A 13,526-nucleotide genomic window follows, 5' to 3' on the forward strand; every position below is an offset into this window, starting at 1 on the left:
CAGGCAGGATAGCAGGGGAGAATCTTAAACTGCTATTGCCCTTCCCACGCCCATTTTGCAGAAGGAGGTCTCCCGTCTTTGGAGCTTTCCAATACTTTTTGCAAGTGTACTCCACACACACTGAATTACTCAGCCGAATTTCTGAGAAACTGAAATGATAGATTCATGTGTCACACATAGCTTCACCCAGGCTTCTTGAAAACACAATTAATAATCGATTTTGATTAAGTTATTTCCAACAAGATTTTAATCCCCTTACAGAGAATGTTGCAACAGATTGAATCTAACCCAGCACACACAAGAAATACACGGGGCTGATATAAGCATTTTTAGAGACCACATAGTAGAAAGGAGGAATCATATTAATCCTGCTTGCAATTTTGTCCAAAAAGATGCCATTTTTAAATTCATGTGAAGATCCTGATTAAGGCAGACTATTCCAGAGCAGCAGATCCTGGAATCAATTAACAAAACAATTCTTATTAACACAGGGAATCTCCAGACATTACCAAGGAAGCATAAAATCTTTTCAGAAAAGCATGCAAGAAAATATACTTTAATATCAAATTGTATACTCCAGCGTACGCAGCGATTGCCTCAACTCAAATCTCAAATGCATCTTATGTGAAACAGGGGCTAGCACTGCAGAACAACACAATAAGAATTTAAGACAGGAAGTGCAGATAATTTATCTGAATAAAGCTTCCAGGAGAATAACTGATTTATGTTGATAATGATCCAAGCTGGAACCTGACCAGGATGCAGGAGTTAGCAGCATCACTACCCACAATAGGTTCACTATTCATGAAAAATAACAGGGTGTTTTTACAGATGAAAATAGGTTCAAATGTTAGCTTTATGCTTCAGCCAAAAGACCCTGTTTTGCCAGAGATCTATTCTTGAATTACCTCTAGAGAGAGTCAGAAGAAGGTGTCATGTTTTTCAATCAGGACTATCACACAAGCAGGTAAGAGACACAATGAGTTAAATTTCATAGAAGAGTCTATGGTTTTTAATGTATGAATAGAGGCTGTGTGACAAGACCTGCAAAATCCATAAACTGATGCAGAGAGAGAAAAGTAGTGAAATGTTCACAGCTACAAAAATACATATATGGGGGAAAGGGAAAAAAGAAAAAAGGAAAATCTGAAAGTAGAGATTGTATAAGTGACTCCTGCTAAAAGCAAGGTCAGCACTTTCTACTGGAGACTATTTGATTTACACTATTTTGTTTCAATTCAAAAACAAAATCTTTCCTTGGCAGATTCTGCTCTACACAGTCTATTACAAATACTTCTGAGATACCCAGCATCATTTATAAAGGGACACTTATTACTGCTGAACGTGAACGTTTTGTTAAATTTCCCAAAGTTCCAAGAGGAAATATGTGCGATGCTACACAAGGGGGTATTCAGTTAGTTGTTGAAGTCGAGAGCCTAAACAACCTGGGTAGTCCTGGAGGAGAGGTACACTACTGATTAAGATGCCCCGCGTCTCCCTGGAAGAATCCATTGGCTGTCCTGGACACACATCCCACACTTATCCAGAGGCTTAAAGCCAGGAATGCCCCATGAGGGACCACTCTGTTTTTATCCTTTACTGGCTTCACTCCTTCAAACTCCTGCAGAGCTACTCCAAATTTACCCTGGTGTAAATCAGATCAGAGGAAGACTTCATTATGTATCTTGACTGACCGTATTTATCTAACAGGATACAAAGAGGTTTTTTTTCCTTTCTGTTAGGGTAGAACAATGAAGCACTAAAACATTTAGGTCCCCGTGGTCATGCAGATACACATAACTACGTATCACTCCTTGCAATTTCTTTTTGTGTTACGTAGCACAAAACAACTGGCAGTAAAGCACATCTGATGCATATGAATGTACATCTTTGAAACAGGACATTGTGGTTGTAGAAACCATTGCTACATTTACTATGCTCTGCATGTAGTAAAGCTATACTGATTCATGCTTTAAACAAGGCAACTTCTGCACCTAGAGTACCAAACCAGAGTAGCAGAAAACTTCAGGAGGGGTAACTGGTCTCATTTTGATCAATTTTGGGCTTATCTCACTGCCTCTCCAGGTAATAAAGTTGCCTGTAGATGGTGTGGAAAGACATGCTATACATACTTTAATGGACAAAAATTGTCTATCCATAAAATCCATCACAAGCAGCTTGAACTATATACCCTGAAAAATGCAGACAGCTTCTTCCAAAACACACACACAATTTTTTTTTCACATTTGTCATCTATATGTCATTACAAAAATTGGACAGAACAGGTGCTTTTACATTGCAAAAGGCAGATTCATGTCTGCAGAAACATCTTGCTAGCTCGGACAGGCTTCACCAAATTGTTTCAGTCAAGAAAAAAAAAAAAAAAAATGTACAAACCCCAGAAATCATCATTTCCAAAACAAAACATTTGGCTTCAACTGAAACCGAGTCAATTTTTTGAAGTCTGAAACTATTTAAAGAGCTTTTATTTTTAATTCTCTAATTTTCTGGTTGATCCCAATCTAATCTTTAAAACCTTTTTGGAACTACATCTCAAATGAAAGATTAGCAAGTCACACAGCTCCCATCACTTTCAATTGTATGTGTTTTTGAAGTCATGCAGCATGATGTTCTGGGATATACAATCGGTTTCTGGGATGCACAGAACAGCAGTGAGATAATGGTTCTATGGAGAAACTTGGTCTGAGCTGGCCGAGGCATTCAATATAAATATATGAAAACTACCATTAGTCAGGAAAATCACTCTGCTGACATGGCTGAAATAGGAAAGAAATAGGATTAGCTGGCATAGGACAACCATGTACATTTTTTTCTCTTTAGTATTATTTTATATTCATCAAGAAGTCTTAAGTAAATAGGCACAAAAAGCAATGTTTTAAAAAGGAAATTCAAAGTAGGATAGCAGATATTATGCTGACTGCTCACTCATTCAGCATTTCCTGAGGTCCAACTCTTTTTAACATGCTCCACGATAGTAGTGAAGCCACTCTGGAGATGCCACCCGACCACTGCACAAACACTTTGGAGAAAGATGGTTGAGTACATTAAACTTGCTAGACAATTTAGAATCCCCCTAACAGTTTCGATTCAATGCAGGGTTAGACCCTGGGTCAGTCTTTTGTAAATCAATGGACACTAATTAGCTCTCATCTAACTGCTGGGAAAAAAGAATGCACATGAACTTGAGTTTTCTGACTATCAGACTTCATTAGAATCCAAACTTGGTGACACAAGTGGTAAAGCCTAAGAAGACAAAACCCCTGTAATCAGTAAAAACCAACATCTTACCACGTTCTGCCGTAGAGAGGCTATGAAAAGTTCATCACTCGAAAAAGCTTAGCAATTACTATTTCTCCCCAAGCCATCTCTCCCCCTGCATCTCCCCCTCAGAAGGAAAACACAATGACAACAACAACAACCACCACCAAAATGTTTTAAGGAATTTAGCATACACAGCAGGGTACAAAGACCAATCAAGACACGTGTCATGATGCAGCAACCCTGTGATTCACAAGACCCACGCTGATCCATGTTCACTAACTGGGCTGCAGCACCTATCTTGGACTAAGATCTCTGAAAAGGAAATCAAAGAAACCATGGAAGGCACCAATGCCTGAAACGCACTGCCGCACATCTCTCGGAAAAGCTGGCAGCTGTGAGATACTGATTGCAGCAAGTTCTGTAGACCTCACTGGGAGAAATCAACAGGCAACACTGCTTCTAGTAAAGACGGTTCTTTCTCCCACCGCTCAAATAAGCAGCCTGAGTGTGGGTCAGGTAGGCAAGAATTGGGCACATGCTGTGCTGTAGAAGTGTGGACCATACTTACAATAAAGATCCATGGTGTGCAGGAGACAAAAAACTTTCCAATATTAAACTTGCTTTCTTTCCAACAGCTTTGCTTATTTCAGGTAAAGAGGTGAAAATTTCTCCTTTGTCAAGTGATAGATTGGCTTGCTGTACAGATGCAACACGTTCTCCTAGGTCCATCAGTGGGAATGTATGTCCTCTTCTGGCAAGGACAGCAAATTAGTAAGTGCTAATTTCAATTTATTTTTCAGAAGCATGAAGAGTAGGCTGGGTTTTGGTGTTTTGGTTTTTTTTTGCTTATTGATTTTGGGGTTTTTTTGGTTTGTTGTTTTGGTTTTTTTTTTTTTCTTTTGTTTTTTTTTTTTTTTAGGAAGAGAAGCAGAAGAAGTGATCAACAAAATGAAAAAGGCACTGTCAGCCAAAGCTCTCCAAGTTTTTCACTGCAAACAGCCCTGCAATACCTGTCTGATACAGGCAAATTGTATTACCCTTGTATAAGAGAGAGCAAAACTCTGCTACCAAAAGTACAAATTGACTTACACCAAATCACGCTAAGAGCCATCAGAATCCACAGTTTCCCAAGTTCAGTCCCTTTACCTCACGGGCTGGGCCCAAATGCTTGATATTTGCATATGACAAAACTACTGATGGTGAAATCAGCAACCACCATTACACACATCAGTCCAGGAGAAAGAGGCGTGAAAATAATGAAATATACATGGAATGAAGTAAGTATGCATGGACTATATACCTTTCCCAGATATCTGCATATCATCTCAAAGACAGTTCTTGTATTAAAAAGGACTCAAGACAGTGAAGTCACCATGCAGCCCCGCTTTTTTTTTAAATTCTTGATCAGAATTTCAAACATCATATTTGAATAAACTCCAACAAATACAAGCCCAACACAAGGGCAGGATCAAGCATCCAAATGCAATCACCTAACTTACAAGTGGTCTGAAAGTGAACCTGTTGTAAATTGTGCTTAAAAAAACCACAAAACAAAACACAAACAAAAAACTTTCAGCCTATCTGAAATTTCCAAAGAGTCTAGCAAAATAATTACATATAAGTGACCAGATAGGTCGCTCCACTCCATCATAAGAGCGCTCACCTGGGCTATTATCCAATTCTAGGAGAGCAATTCACCCTTTTTACAAGTGCCTGGGCAAGTTATTCACAGCGCAGTGTCCCTGTAGGTTGAGCCTCATGCACAAGGGCTTCCGTGCCTCCTGTGCAGTGTATGTGTGAGGGCTGCACGTTGCCACTCGCTATTTTAGAAGCAGTTAAGATGATAAAACAGACCCAGTGCCTCAGACACCACAAGGAGGATATACAGGAATGACTGCTAGGTGGATTCATTGACATAACTCCTTTCTACATTCACTCTTCCTCTTCACACAGAAACCTTATCACCAGTTTCTCTGTTACCCTCTGTATGTATGATAAGTTTTACCCCTAATAATTACATCTTGGTGAGATCAACTAAAAGGCACGCGTTGCCTTTGAATGTTTCACATATAGCTACACGCTGACAAATTAACTCTACGTTTCTGGTGCAACAGAAATATCTCCAAACTCCCCAGTACAGTCAGGCCAGAGTACATACTGTGAAGCTGTGTGACAGTTATTAGTGTCCGCACTGCAATGACTACAAAGAGCTGAACACGAGTGTCTACTTGGGAGTCTTCGTAAGATGACTGCACATGAAAAACTCCACGATGATTTGAAGTTTGAGGTTTCTAGGGCATCTGATATTCTGAAGATCAACAATAATATAAAGCAGGTGATATAATGGAGGGAAGCACGCCTCTGCCTCTGATGGGAAACGTAACACATACACATTTAGAAGAAAAAGAATCCCCATGGCTGAAATCTGGAAATTGCTTCACTGCTGCGATCATCACAGAGTTTCACAGAAACTGGTTTGATCTAGATCAATCATTTTTATATTTCTATTTTTAGATCGCCACATTGTTCCAGTGGAGGTACAAGCCCCTGCACAGCAAACCTCACGACAACAGGTACAGAGTTTTTAGGCTGCCTTATGAGCTCCCTTAGAAAGGGGGCCATGGCCTTCCAGTGATCTATACTTCACAGCAGCACAGAAAGCACCGATCTCAGGCTGTAACTTAAATGCCCAATATGAATTCAACATAAGCATCTTTCTCACAATAAATGAACATGAGTTTTCAATTACATGGTTTGGCTTGGTCTGAAGCTGAACGATGAAACTGTTGCTGCTTTAAAAATAACATACCCTAAAGCATTTTAAGGATGCCTAACTAAACCAAAATTAGCATTCCGAAATCGGTAATGACAAAATACATACTTTAAATGGAAAAATGTTAAATTGCTGGATTGTGACAATGAAGAATCATTAAAGATACATCAGCTCCCTCATTTCACACCTTCTTGCGTAACAGTCCTACACTTGCAGTAGGACTGCCTCCCAGACACTGAACACAGTGACCCCAGAGGAAAGAAACCCACTGTTTTCTGTGGCTTTTGGACAAGCTCCCGGGTCAGCCTTCAACCAAACTGTGGGGTTTTGTTGTTGTTAAAAGCTACTGTCACATGCTTGTTTCCCATCATGGCATCTCCATTTCCTCCTAGAGATAAACTACAGCTGTTACACATTTTATTGGAATGTGTAGTTAATCAGTAGGTCTCCAACCCATGCCAATAGTCTCGTGGGTCCTCCAGGCCCAGTGCTACGTAGGAAAAGGGAACAATTTCATCTCTGCATCTGCACAAAATCTTGCCGAAACTGAACAAGTAAATGGCGCTCTTCATTGCGCTTTACTCTTCATTCATTTGGTGAATTCAGAGTTTCTCAAGGAAGCGTCCATTCATATGAGATTTTTTTTTCATCTCTACAGCCTGAGTTAAATGGAACCCTAACATCTAAACAGTGTGTAAACACTATGTATGTAGCGAAGGAGGAGAGAGTCAGCTTATTTTAAAATTAATTTAAGAAATAAAAAACATACTTGAAAGCAGCATGGTTCCTTCTGCTAACACTGAGATCCCATTCAGCTTAATGACAAATCATCTGCTCTGCCACAAAGTGGAAACAAACTTTAGTTGGAACACTCCCTTCACCTTTCGACCTACCCTAATATTGCAAAAGCTTTGACCCCGAAACTAAAGCCAGCTGATTTTCTTTGTCACACAGCAGTAACATACAATACTCGAGCACGTTCTACAGCGTAAAAGGTATTTTCAGGGATCTGTAATGAACAGTTGTGTAGAAAGCACATTTCCAGGTGTTTTACCACAGAATGCCGCGAGAAACCACAGTGCATTCCTTATCGGGAGACTGAGGCACCTACCCTGTGGTCTCTCATGCAAAACCACCAGTACACGGCCCAAACTTGGCAAGACTTTCAGTGAGACATGCTTATGCTTTTGGCAGAAGGAAGCTGACCACTTTCAGCATCAGTGTCTTTTGCCAGCTGGCCAAAGAGTACACAGATGGAAGGGAAGCAAATTATCTGCCCACTGGCAAAAAGAAATGCTGAGCAGCACCTAAGGAAAAAGTGTGTGTGTGCATGTGTGCACGTGTGTGAGTGAGTATGCATGTGAGCATATACATATATGCGCACCTGTGCTTTAGGAAAGGGAGTAATACATTTAAACTGGAAAAATTGTCTACTACTAACCCTGTGGTATCATTTTCTGCAATGTTGTAACAACGAATAGGCACTTTTTCCATTAAAACCTTCCAAGTTGAATTTTAAAGATTAAACACAAGAACTCAAGGACACTAAAGAAAAATTTTCTAAGAAAGTCTGAAATCAGACCCCAGCAACAAAGTGTCCATACAATCACTTACAGGATTTTAGCAACTTAAGGTAAGCATGTCATTGTATCTTCCCTCTTTTTTTGGTCTCTTAAAGAACAAGTGCCTGTGGAAAAAACACTACATGTCAACATCTGGTAAAATATAAAAAGCCTCCTGGGTTCAGAAGATATATGAGAAATGACTCAGAAAAATTAACAGGACAAGAATTTGCAGCTGATAGGTTAGGTTTAGCTGAGAGAGGGAATCTGCCTGTAGATTAATTAGATTCTGCAATCACAGCCCCTTTTCACCCATACACATCCCACCACTATCATTACACGATCAACAGATTTTAACGAAAACTAATGCTTCTTTTGAGAAATTCCATGGGGACTACGTATAAGGTTGAGCTTACTTTTCTAAATATTTCTTGAAAATTGTACGTAACGCAAGTGCACATTTGTTGGCTGTAAAGGTGTACCACAGCAATTTTTTGCAATGACAGTGCAGAGAGGGAATATGAGATCTGTGTGCTAATGAGCTGACACTGCAGAGGCTAGAGCAGTGTTAGTATAGTGCACTACAAGTGCAGAGCAGAGAGACATACGCGGGTTATTTCTAGGGAATATGATCTACAGAACTGTACGCATAATTCAACAGTAATACTAACATCCTTCATCGGAGATTATAAGAAAAGCATGAAAGACACTTCAGTGATGAATTTATACATTTGAGTTGTTATATTCATATTATTCTGAAAAAGTCAGCTCACTCCCTATTTGAGCATTTTTGAAGAAAATATAATGTCCATGTTTTACTTGATTTTATTCATTCACAGGTCAAGTTAACTTTCTTCCTTTCTGCTTTTTCTGATGGCAAAAAGCTGCATATTTTAAAAGATGAAATAAATCCCCCCCCCCCCGAGCCAACTGATAAACTTCAATTCACCTTTAAATACACTGGAATTTTCACCTGTGTTTGCACTTGCTCTCTGTTAAGATATCATACAGCTAAATAAATAGGCAGGCAGATAAATACAGAGTGGATGAATACTGTATGCGTGCGTGTAAATTAACTATACAGAGCGGGGCTCGGTGCTAGCAGTGAAGCAGGAAATACATGTACGTGAATCAGATTATGCATCATTTAACTGAAAAAGGAATGAGAGGGAGGGGCTTAGGGCAGGAATTTTCTTTTGCTTCTAAACAAGTTTGTTCCTATGTTGGGATATTGCCAAATCAGCCCTACCAGAGGTGGGCTTTTTATCTCTGGCTCATGAGGATACTTCAGAAGAGATTTTTTTCTCCTGCCACTGGAATGCACCAGATTGCACCAAGTGGGATGTGCAGCTGTACACTAAGAACATAAGTCTTTCCTGAGCAGAGCCCCCATCAATTTCTGCACACATGAACACTTACTACAGCCACTATCATATAAATCAAAGCAAAGGAGAATGAAAAGTATTATTTCATGGATACTGACTAGTACAGGCACTAGGCTGAAGCTACACATGCTACTTTCTTCAATTTCCCTTCAGTTCCTTTACCTATCCCACCACAAAGACAGTCACAGTCTCCCTCTCCAGTGAAGGCAGTCAGAGTCACTGCAGGTTTCTCTCCTATGGATCCCTGCCAATTGCAAATATTGATCAAACGGCTGTGTGACAGCACTGGATACAATTTATGCTTATCTCCAAGAGAAGTAAAAATGTTGTGGAAAGAATTCCTTCATGGATACGGCAGCACCATGAAATTATCTGCCACTCCACTGGGAAGTGAGGATGCGATTAAGGGTACTTAGGCCAGCATGTTTTACATGTTAGCCAGGTAGTGTGAGAAGCTATAAGTTAATCTTAATGCATCGATATGTATGAGCATCTGACTTTCAAAGATAATTGCTTGCAGATCCAAAAAGAGCAACTGTTGTTCTTTTTTTTTTTATTTATTTTTATTTTGAGCTACTGAGACCTATATGACTGGTGACTTGGACTCACCATATTCTTTTCCTACCAACAGTATTACAAGATGGTTGACATAGCTATGGACAAGGTCACCTTTTCATTTTCTTTCTTCTGTTTCTTTTTTCACATCTTCTATTTTTAAATAGGTTACTGTAGGTTGGTATTCTCTGGTCTGTGGTTTCTCCAGAGATTTAAGTTTTCCCAATTTTACTACACTGGTAATATGCGTGTTGGAACACGCAGCCCTATACTACAGAAAACCATCTCATTTTACTAAAATCGCCACAGCTTTCACTAACCAATGGCAAAAATCATTAATTGTCAGAAGATGAGAAGCACCCTGACTAAATAATACATTGACTGTCTCTGAACAAGCACGTGGTTCACTTGTGTTGGTGGGATCAGTAAAGAAGTGCCGGTAGAACTTTTAAAAGACAATTAATAATTAATCACCCAAGCAGTTTAATGTATTTAGTTTAAATCTATATAATTGATATTTAGGAAAGTATGTTTGAGATACAGCCTCTTGAAGGGATTACACTGATTAAGGACTAATAGTCTGATGTTTGTTGTAAGAGCTGTTGAGGCTGGATAGGATTAGTAAAATAAGATGCAAAGTACAGACATGCTTTTATTTACCATTTTTTCCACTTTACCAAATATTTTTATTGGATATTATATAATTACCCCCCCCCAAAAGTTTTAAAGGTCCTAATTCAAAGCCCTTTAAAAAGTGTAACGCTGCACTAGCAAGAAGCAGTCACATGGGGGATACGTTAGAATATTAATCCCAAATTTGTCCAAATATTTCCTTATTGTATATTTTCTAACCATCAACTTAGAAAATTCCTGAAATGCTAGAAGAATAAAATATCTACTTGTCCAGCCTTCTGATTATACAGTGTGGGACAGGAATATAAGAACTATCCTATCCCCAGCAAACAAAAAATTAAAGAAATAAGATACTCAAAACATTAAATTGTTTTAAAGCAAGAGATACTAGTTTTCTGTACCCCAGTACTTCATTATTTTAGTACAATCCTTCCTCTTTGAGCATTTTATACTGGGAGTATATGAACAGGAATCCTGTTCATAACACCAAGTTAGCACATTGCATTCAGAGGTCCTTTAGATCATGTACAGACATATTTCTGTATACTGCAAAGTGCACGCAACTGCCTTGCAAGAAGACTCCATTCATTTTCAAAGGTTTACAATAAAAACTGTATAAAACTGAATTTGGACACATCAGTAAAACAAACATTCAGGAACTACTACTGGTAAAGGAATGCTTTTTTAAATGCAGAACACGCACCAGTCTTTCAGAAAGAGATTTCGCATTTTAACACCACATTAACACTACTCAAAGTTCTATTTTGCTTCTTCTGTTAATAAAGGCTCAAATTATACGTAACCACTGCTTGTGCAGAGCTATTTCTCATAACGCTAAGCGCTCTGATTCCATTTTCTCTCCCCTCAGCTCTAACGGTATTTGTCAGTTTACAGTCTCCTCAGCTTTTAACAGGACTTTCACTGTAAGAAAACAACCCAGTATTTCAGGGCAGAGGAGGCAAGTAAGCCCCTCTAGCTTTGTCCCCTCAAGGTCACTCGTAATCAGCTGTTCCTGTGTTATTCCTACATGGTATTATTTGCAAATTATGCTGTTTCACACGGCTAGGTTGTAGCCTCAACAGAAAAGGGATGTTACTTCAGCGGCAATTCACTGATAACAGCTACACAGCACTGCTATATAAATAACACGGTTGTTTTTCTGGCAAACAAAACTAAAGGGGTGAAAAGAAGTGGTGAGAGAACTTTCCCTAAGGTATTATTCAACCATATAATGCTGCAAATCTACTAAACGTCATGTCAGTACACACATTTGTTGCACTATATTGTATGAACAAGAACTCTAGGCTACCAGGGAGAAATTGAATGTAAGGAAAGATAACAAATAAATATTTAATAAAAAAACCAAACATCTATTTACTTACAAGCATTTGTCACTGAAAAACTGTTGGAAGAGTCCAAGTGATCTACATGATAGTTCAAATGGAAGGGCTTTTCTGTGGTATTTTGGTTTGTGTTGTATAACTGCACAGCGAATCGAAATGCACTGTGCTCCTGAACAGTGTTCCTCATGAAAAGTCCACCTAGGATGGAAAAAAAACCACAGGGAAAAGGCATTTCAGAATGAATTTTGAGGAGAAACAGTGGCAGTAAGTTACATTTGCATACTGCACATCTCAGGAAGGAAGGAACAGGAGCAGGCTGAGCCTGAGCACATAATTCTGACAGAGCGCGTACATGAAATACATACTCCAAGTCCAAAGTTAGGCTTTTAAAGCCACACATCACATCCAGGTGCCCCCTGAGCGATCGGGAGTCACTGGGAGCTGCAGGTGCACCTTGAAAACCAGGCCACTTATACAGGCATGCCCACATACAGATTTAAAAGTCTAACTTGGGGAACCGTGGCTCCCAAATTACCTCCAGACTACCCAAATAACGGCTCTGTAGTTATTTGCTAAGGACACGGGTGGCGTGCGGCGTGGCAAACGTGCGGTTTTAAACGGTCTGGTGGAGAGCACGCACAGCTGAGCGCTGCTCCAAGGGAAAAGCAGGGGAAAAAAAAAAACCAAGTTTCACTCGCAAGCCCTCAGCCTCACGGCTCATTCGGCCCCAGGTTCAGGGCACGTCGGTACGGATTCACGCCGTTACCCTCTCACATTATTTGCTACGCGGGATGCGCTGCTTCAGGGCGCGATTCCGCATGAGCGCGGACCAGACCCTCCCGCCGCTCCTGAGGTGAACGGAGAGCCCGGCGCGGCTGCGGCCGCCCGCCAGCGCAGCCCAGGCACCGTGCCTGCCTCTCGCTCGCCAGAACGGGAAGGAGCCGGAGCGGGGCTGGCGCCGAGAGCTGCCGGGGCCGCCCGAGCCCCTACCCGGCGGCGCCCGGGCTGGCCCCCCGCCGCCCCCCGCTCCCCCGCCGCACACCTTCCCCTCGGCTGGCGGGGGGAAGGAGCGGGTCGCGGTGCCGCGGCGGGCGCTTACCTATACTGATGGTGTTGGGGAACCCTGCCAGAGCCTCCCCCAGCAGCCCCGCCAGCAGCAGCAGGAGGGTCCGGGGCGCGCTCTGCCCCATTTTCTTCAGCCCCTGCGGTTCAGCCCCTAAAACCAAACTGGCGGCACAGGCATGGGCGCAACTGGAGACTCGGAGTAGTGTCAATGGTGGTGGCGACGCTGGCGGAGGTAGTGGGGAGGATGGTCCCCCTCCTTTCTTCCCTTCTTCTTTTTTTTTTTTTTTCTGTTTTCCTCCTTCCCCAAATCCCTCTCCTCTTGTCTTCACCCCAGCCTGGGAGGGCTCATTGGCTGCGAGGTTGCCTTTCTCCCCCCGTCTCCAGCAGCCCCCCCCCAGCGCAGGGACTTCCCCCAAAGATGGTGGGTAGCGGAGCCGGCGAGGCTGCTCCGCCCGGGCCGGGAGGGGGTTATCGATCAAACTTGGCGTGAGGCGGGCCGGCAGCCGGCAGCCGCCCGCCGCTCGCCTCGGCCCGCCCGCCCAGCCTCGGCGCTGGCGTCTCCCGGCCGCGGCGGCAGCGCTCGGGGCTGCGGTCGGAGGGAGCTCACCGGCCTCACGTGGGCCGGCCCCCGGGCTGCAGCTGGCCCCTTTAAAGCTGCATCGCCTCGGCGTGTGTGTGAGTGCGGTGCCTGCGCCTGTCTGCGGGCGGAGGAGGGGCGGGGAGCCGAGCCGGAGCCGGCAGAGGAGCGAGGGGGATGCGGCCGGGGTCCTGCCCGCGCCCGCCGGCAGGGCAGGGCCGGGGCAGGCGGGCCGTGCAGGCGCCTCGGGGCCGGCGGCTGAACGGCGGCAGAGGCGCCTCGGGGCCGGGGGCGAGGGGCCCCGTGAGGGCCGGGGCGGCCGGGCGCCGCCGGGCCTGCCCCTCGGCGGGC

At 42.7% G+C, this 13,526-nt stretch overlaps 1 protein-coding gene across 6 annotated transcripts in view; it reads right to left on the minus strand.

Moving 5' to 3' along the window:
- GRIA3 (glutamate ionotropic receptor AMPA type subunit 3) overlaps positions 1–13,202 on the minus strand; it is a 160,153-nt gene extending 146,951 nt beyond the window's left edge. For 4 of the 6 annotated variants that reach the window (XR_015702587.1, XR_015702589.1, XR_015702588.1 and 1 more), the window contains exons 1-2: positions 12,633–12,860; positions 11,573–11,731 (exon numbers count right to left, since the gene is read on the minus strand). Coding sequence is in view for 3 of the 6 variants with exons in the window: in XM_087748576.1 (XP_087604702.1) it covers positions 11,573–11,731; positions 12,633–12,723 (250 nt within the window). In the remaining 3 variants the exon portion in view is untranslated. Of the gene's footprint in view, positions 1–11,572; positions 11,732–12,632 lie in introns of all 6 variants that reach the window. The other 2 variants (XM_087748578.1, XM_087748577.1) reach the window with 1 other exon arrangement.
- Positions 13,203–13,526: the final 324 nt, after the last annotated feature.

The sequence above is a fragment of the Nipponia nippon genome, unplaced genomic scaffold (genome assembly GCF_047370975.1).
Source record: "Nipponia nippon isolate SJK-2023a ecotype South Korea unplaced genomic scaffold, ASM4737097v1 scaffold_12, whole genome shotgun sequence".
NCBI classification, from domain to species: Eukaryota; Metazoa; Chordata; class Aves; order Pelecaniformes; family Threskiornithidae; genus Nipponia; species Nipponia nippon.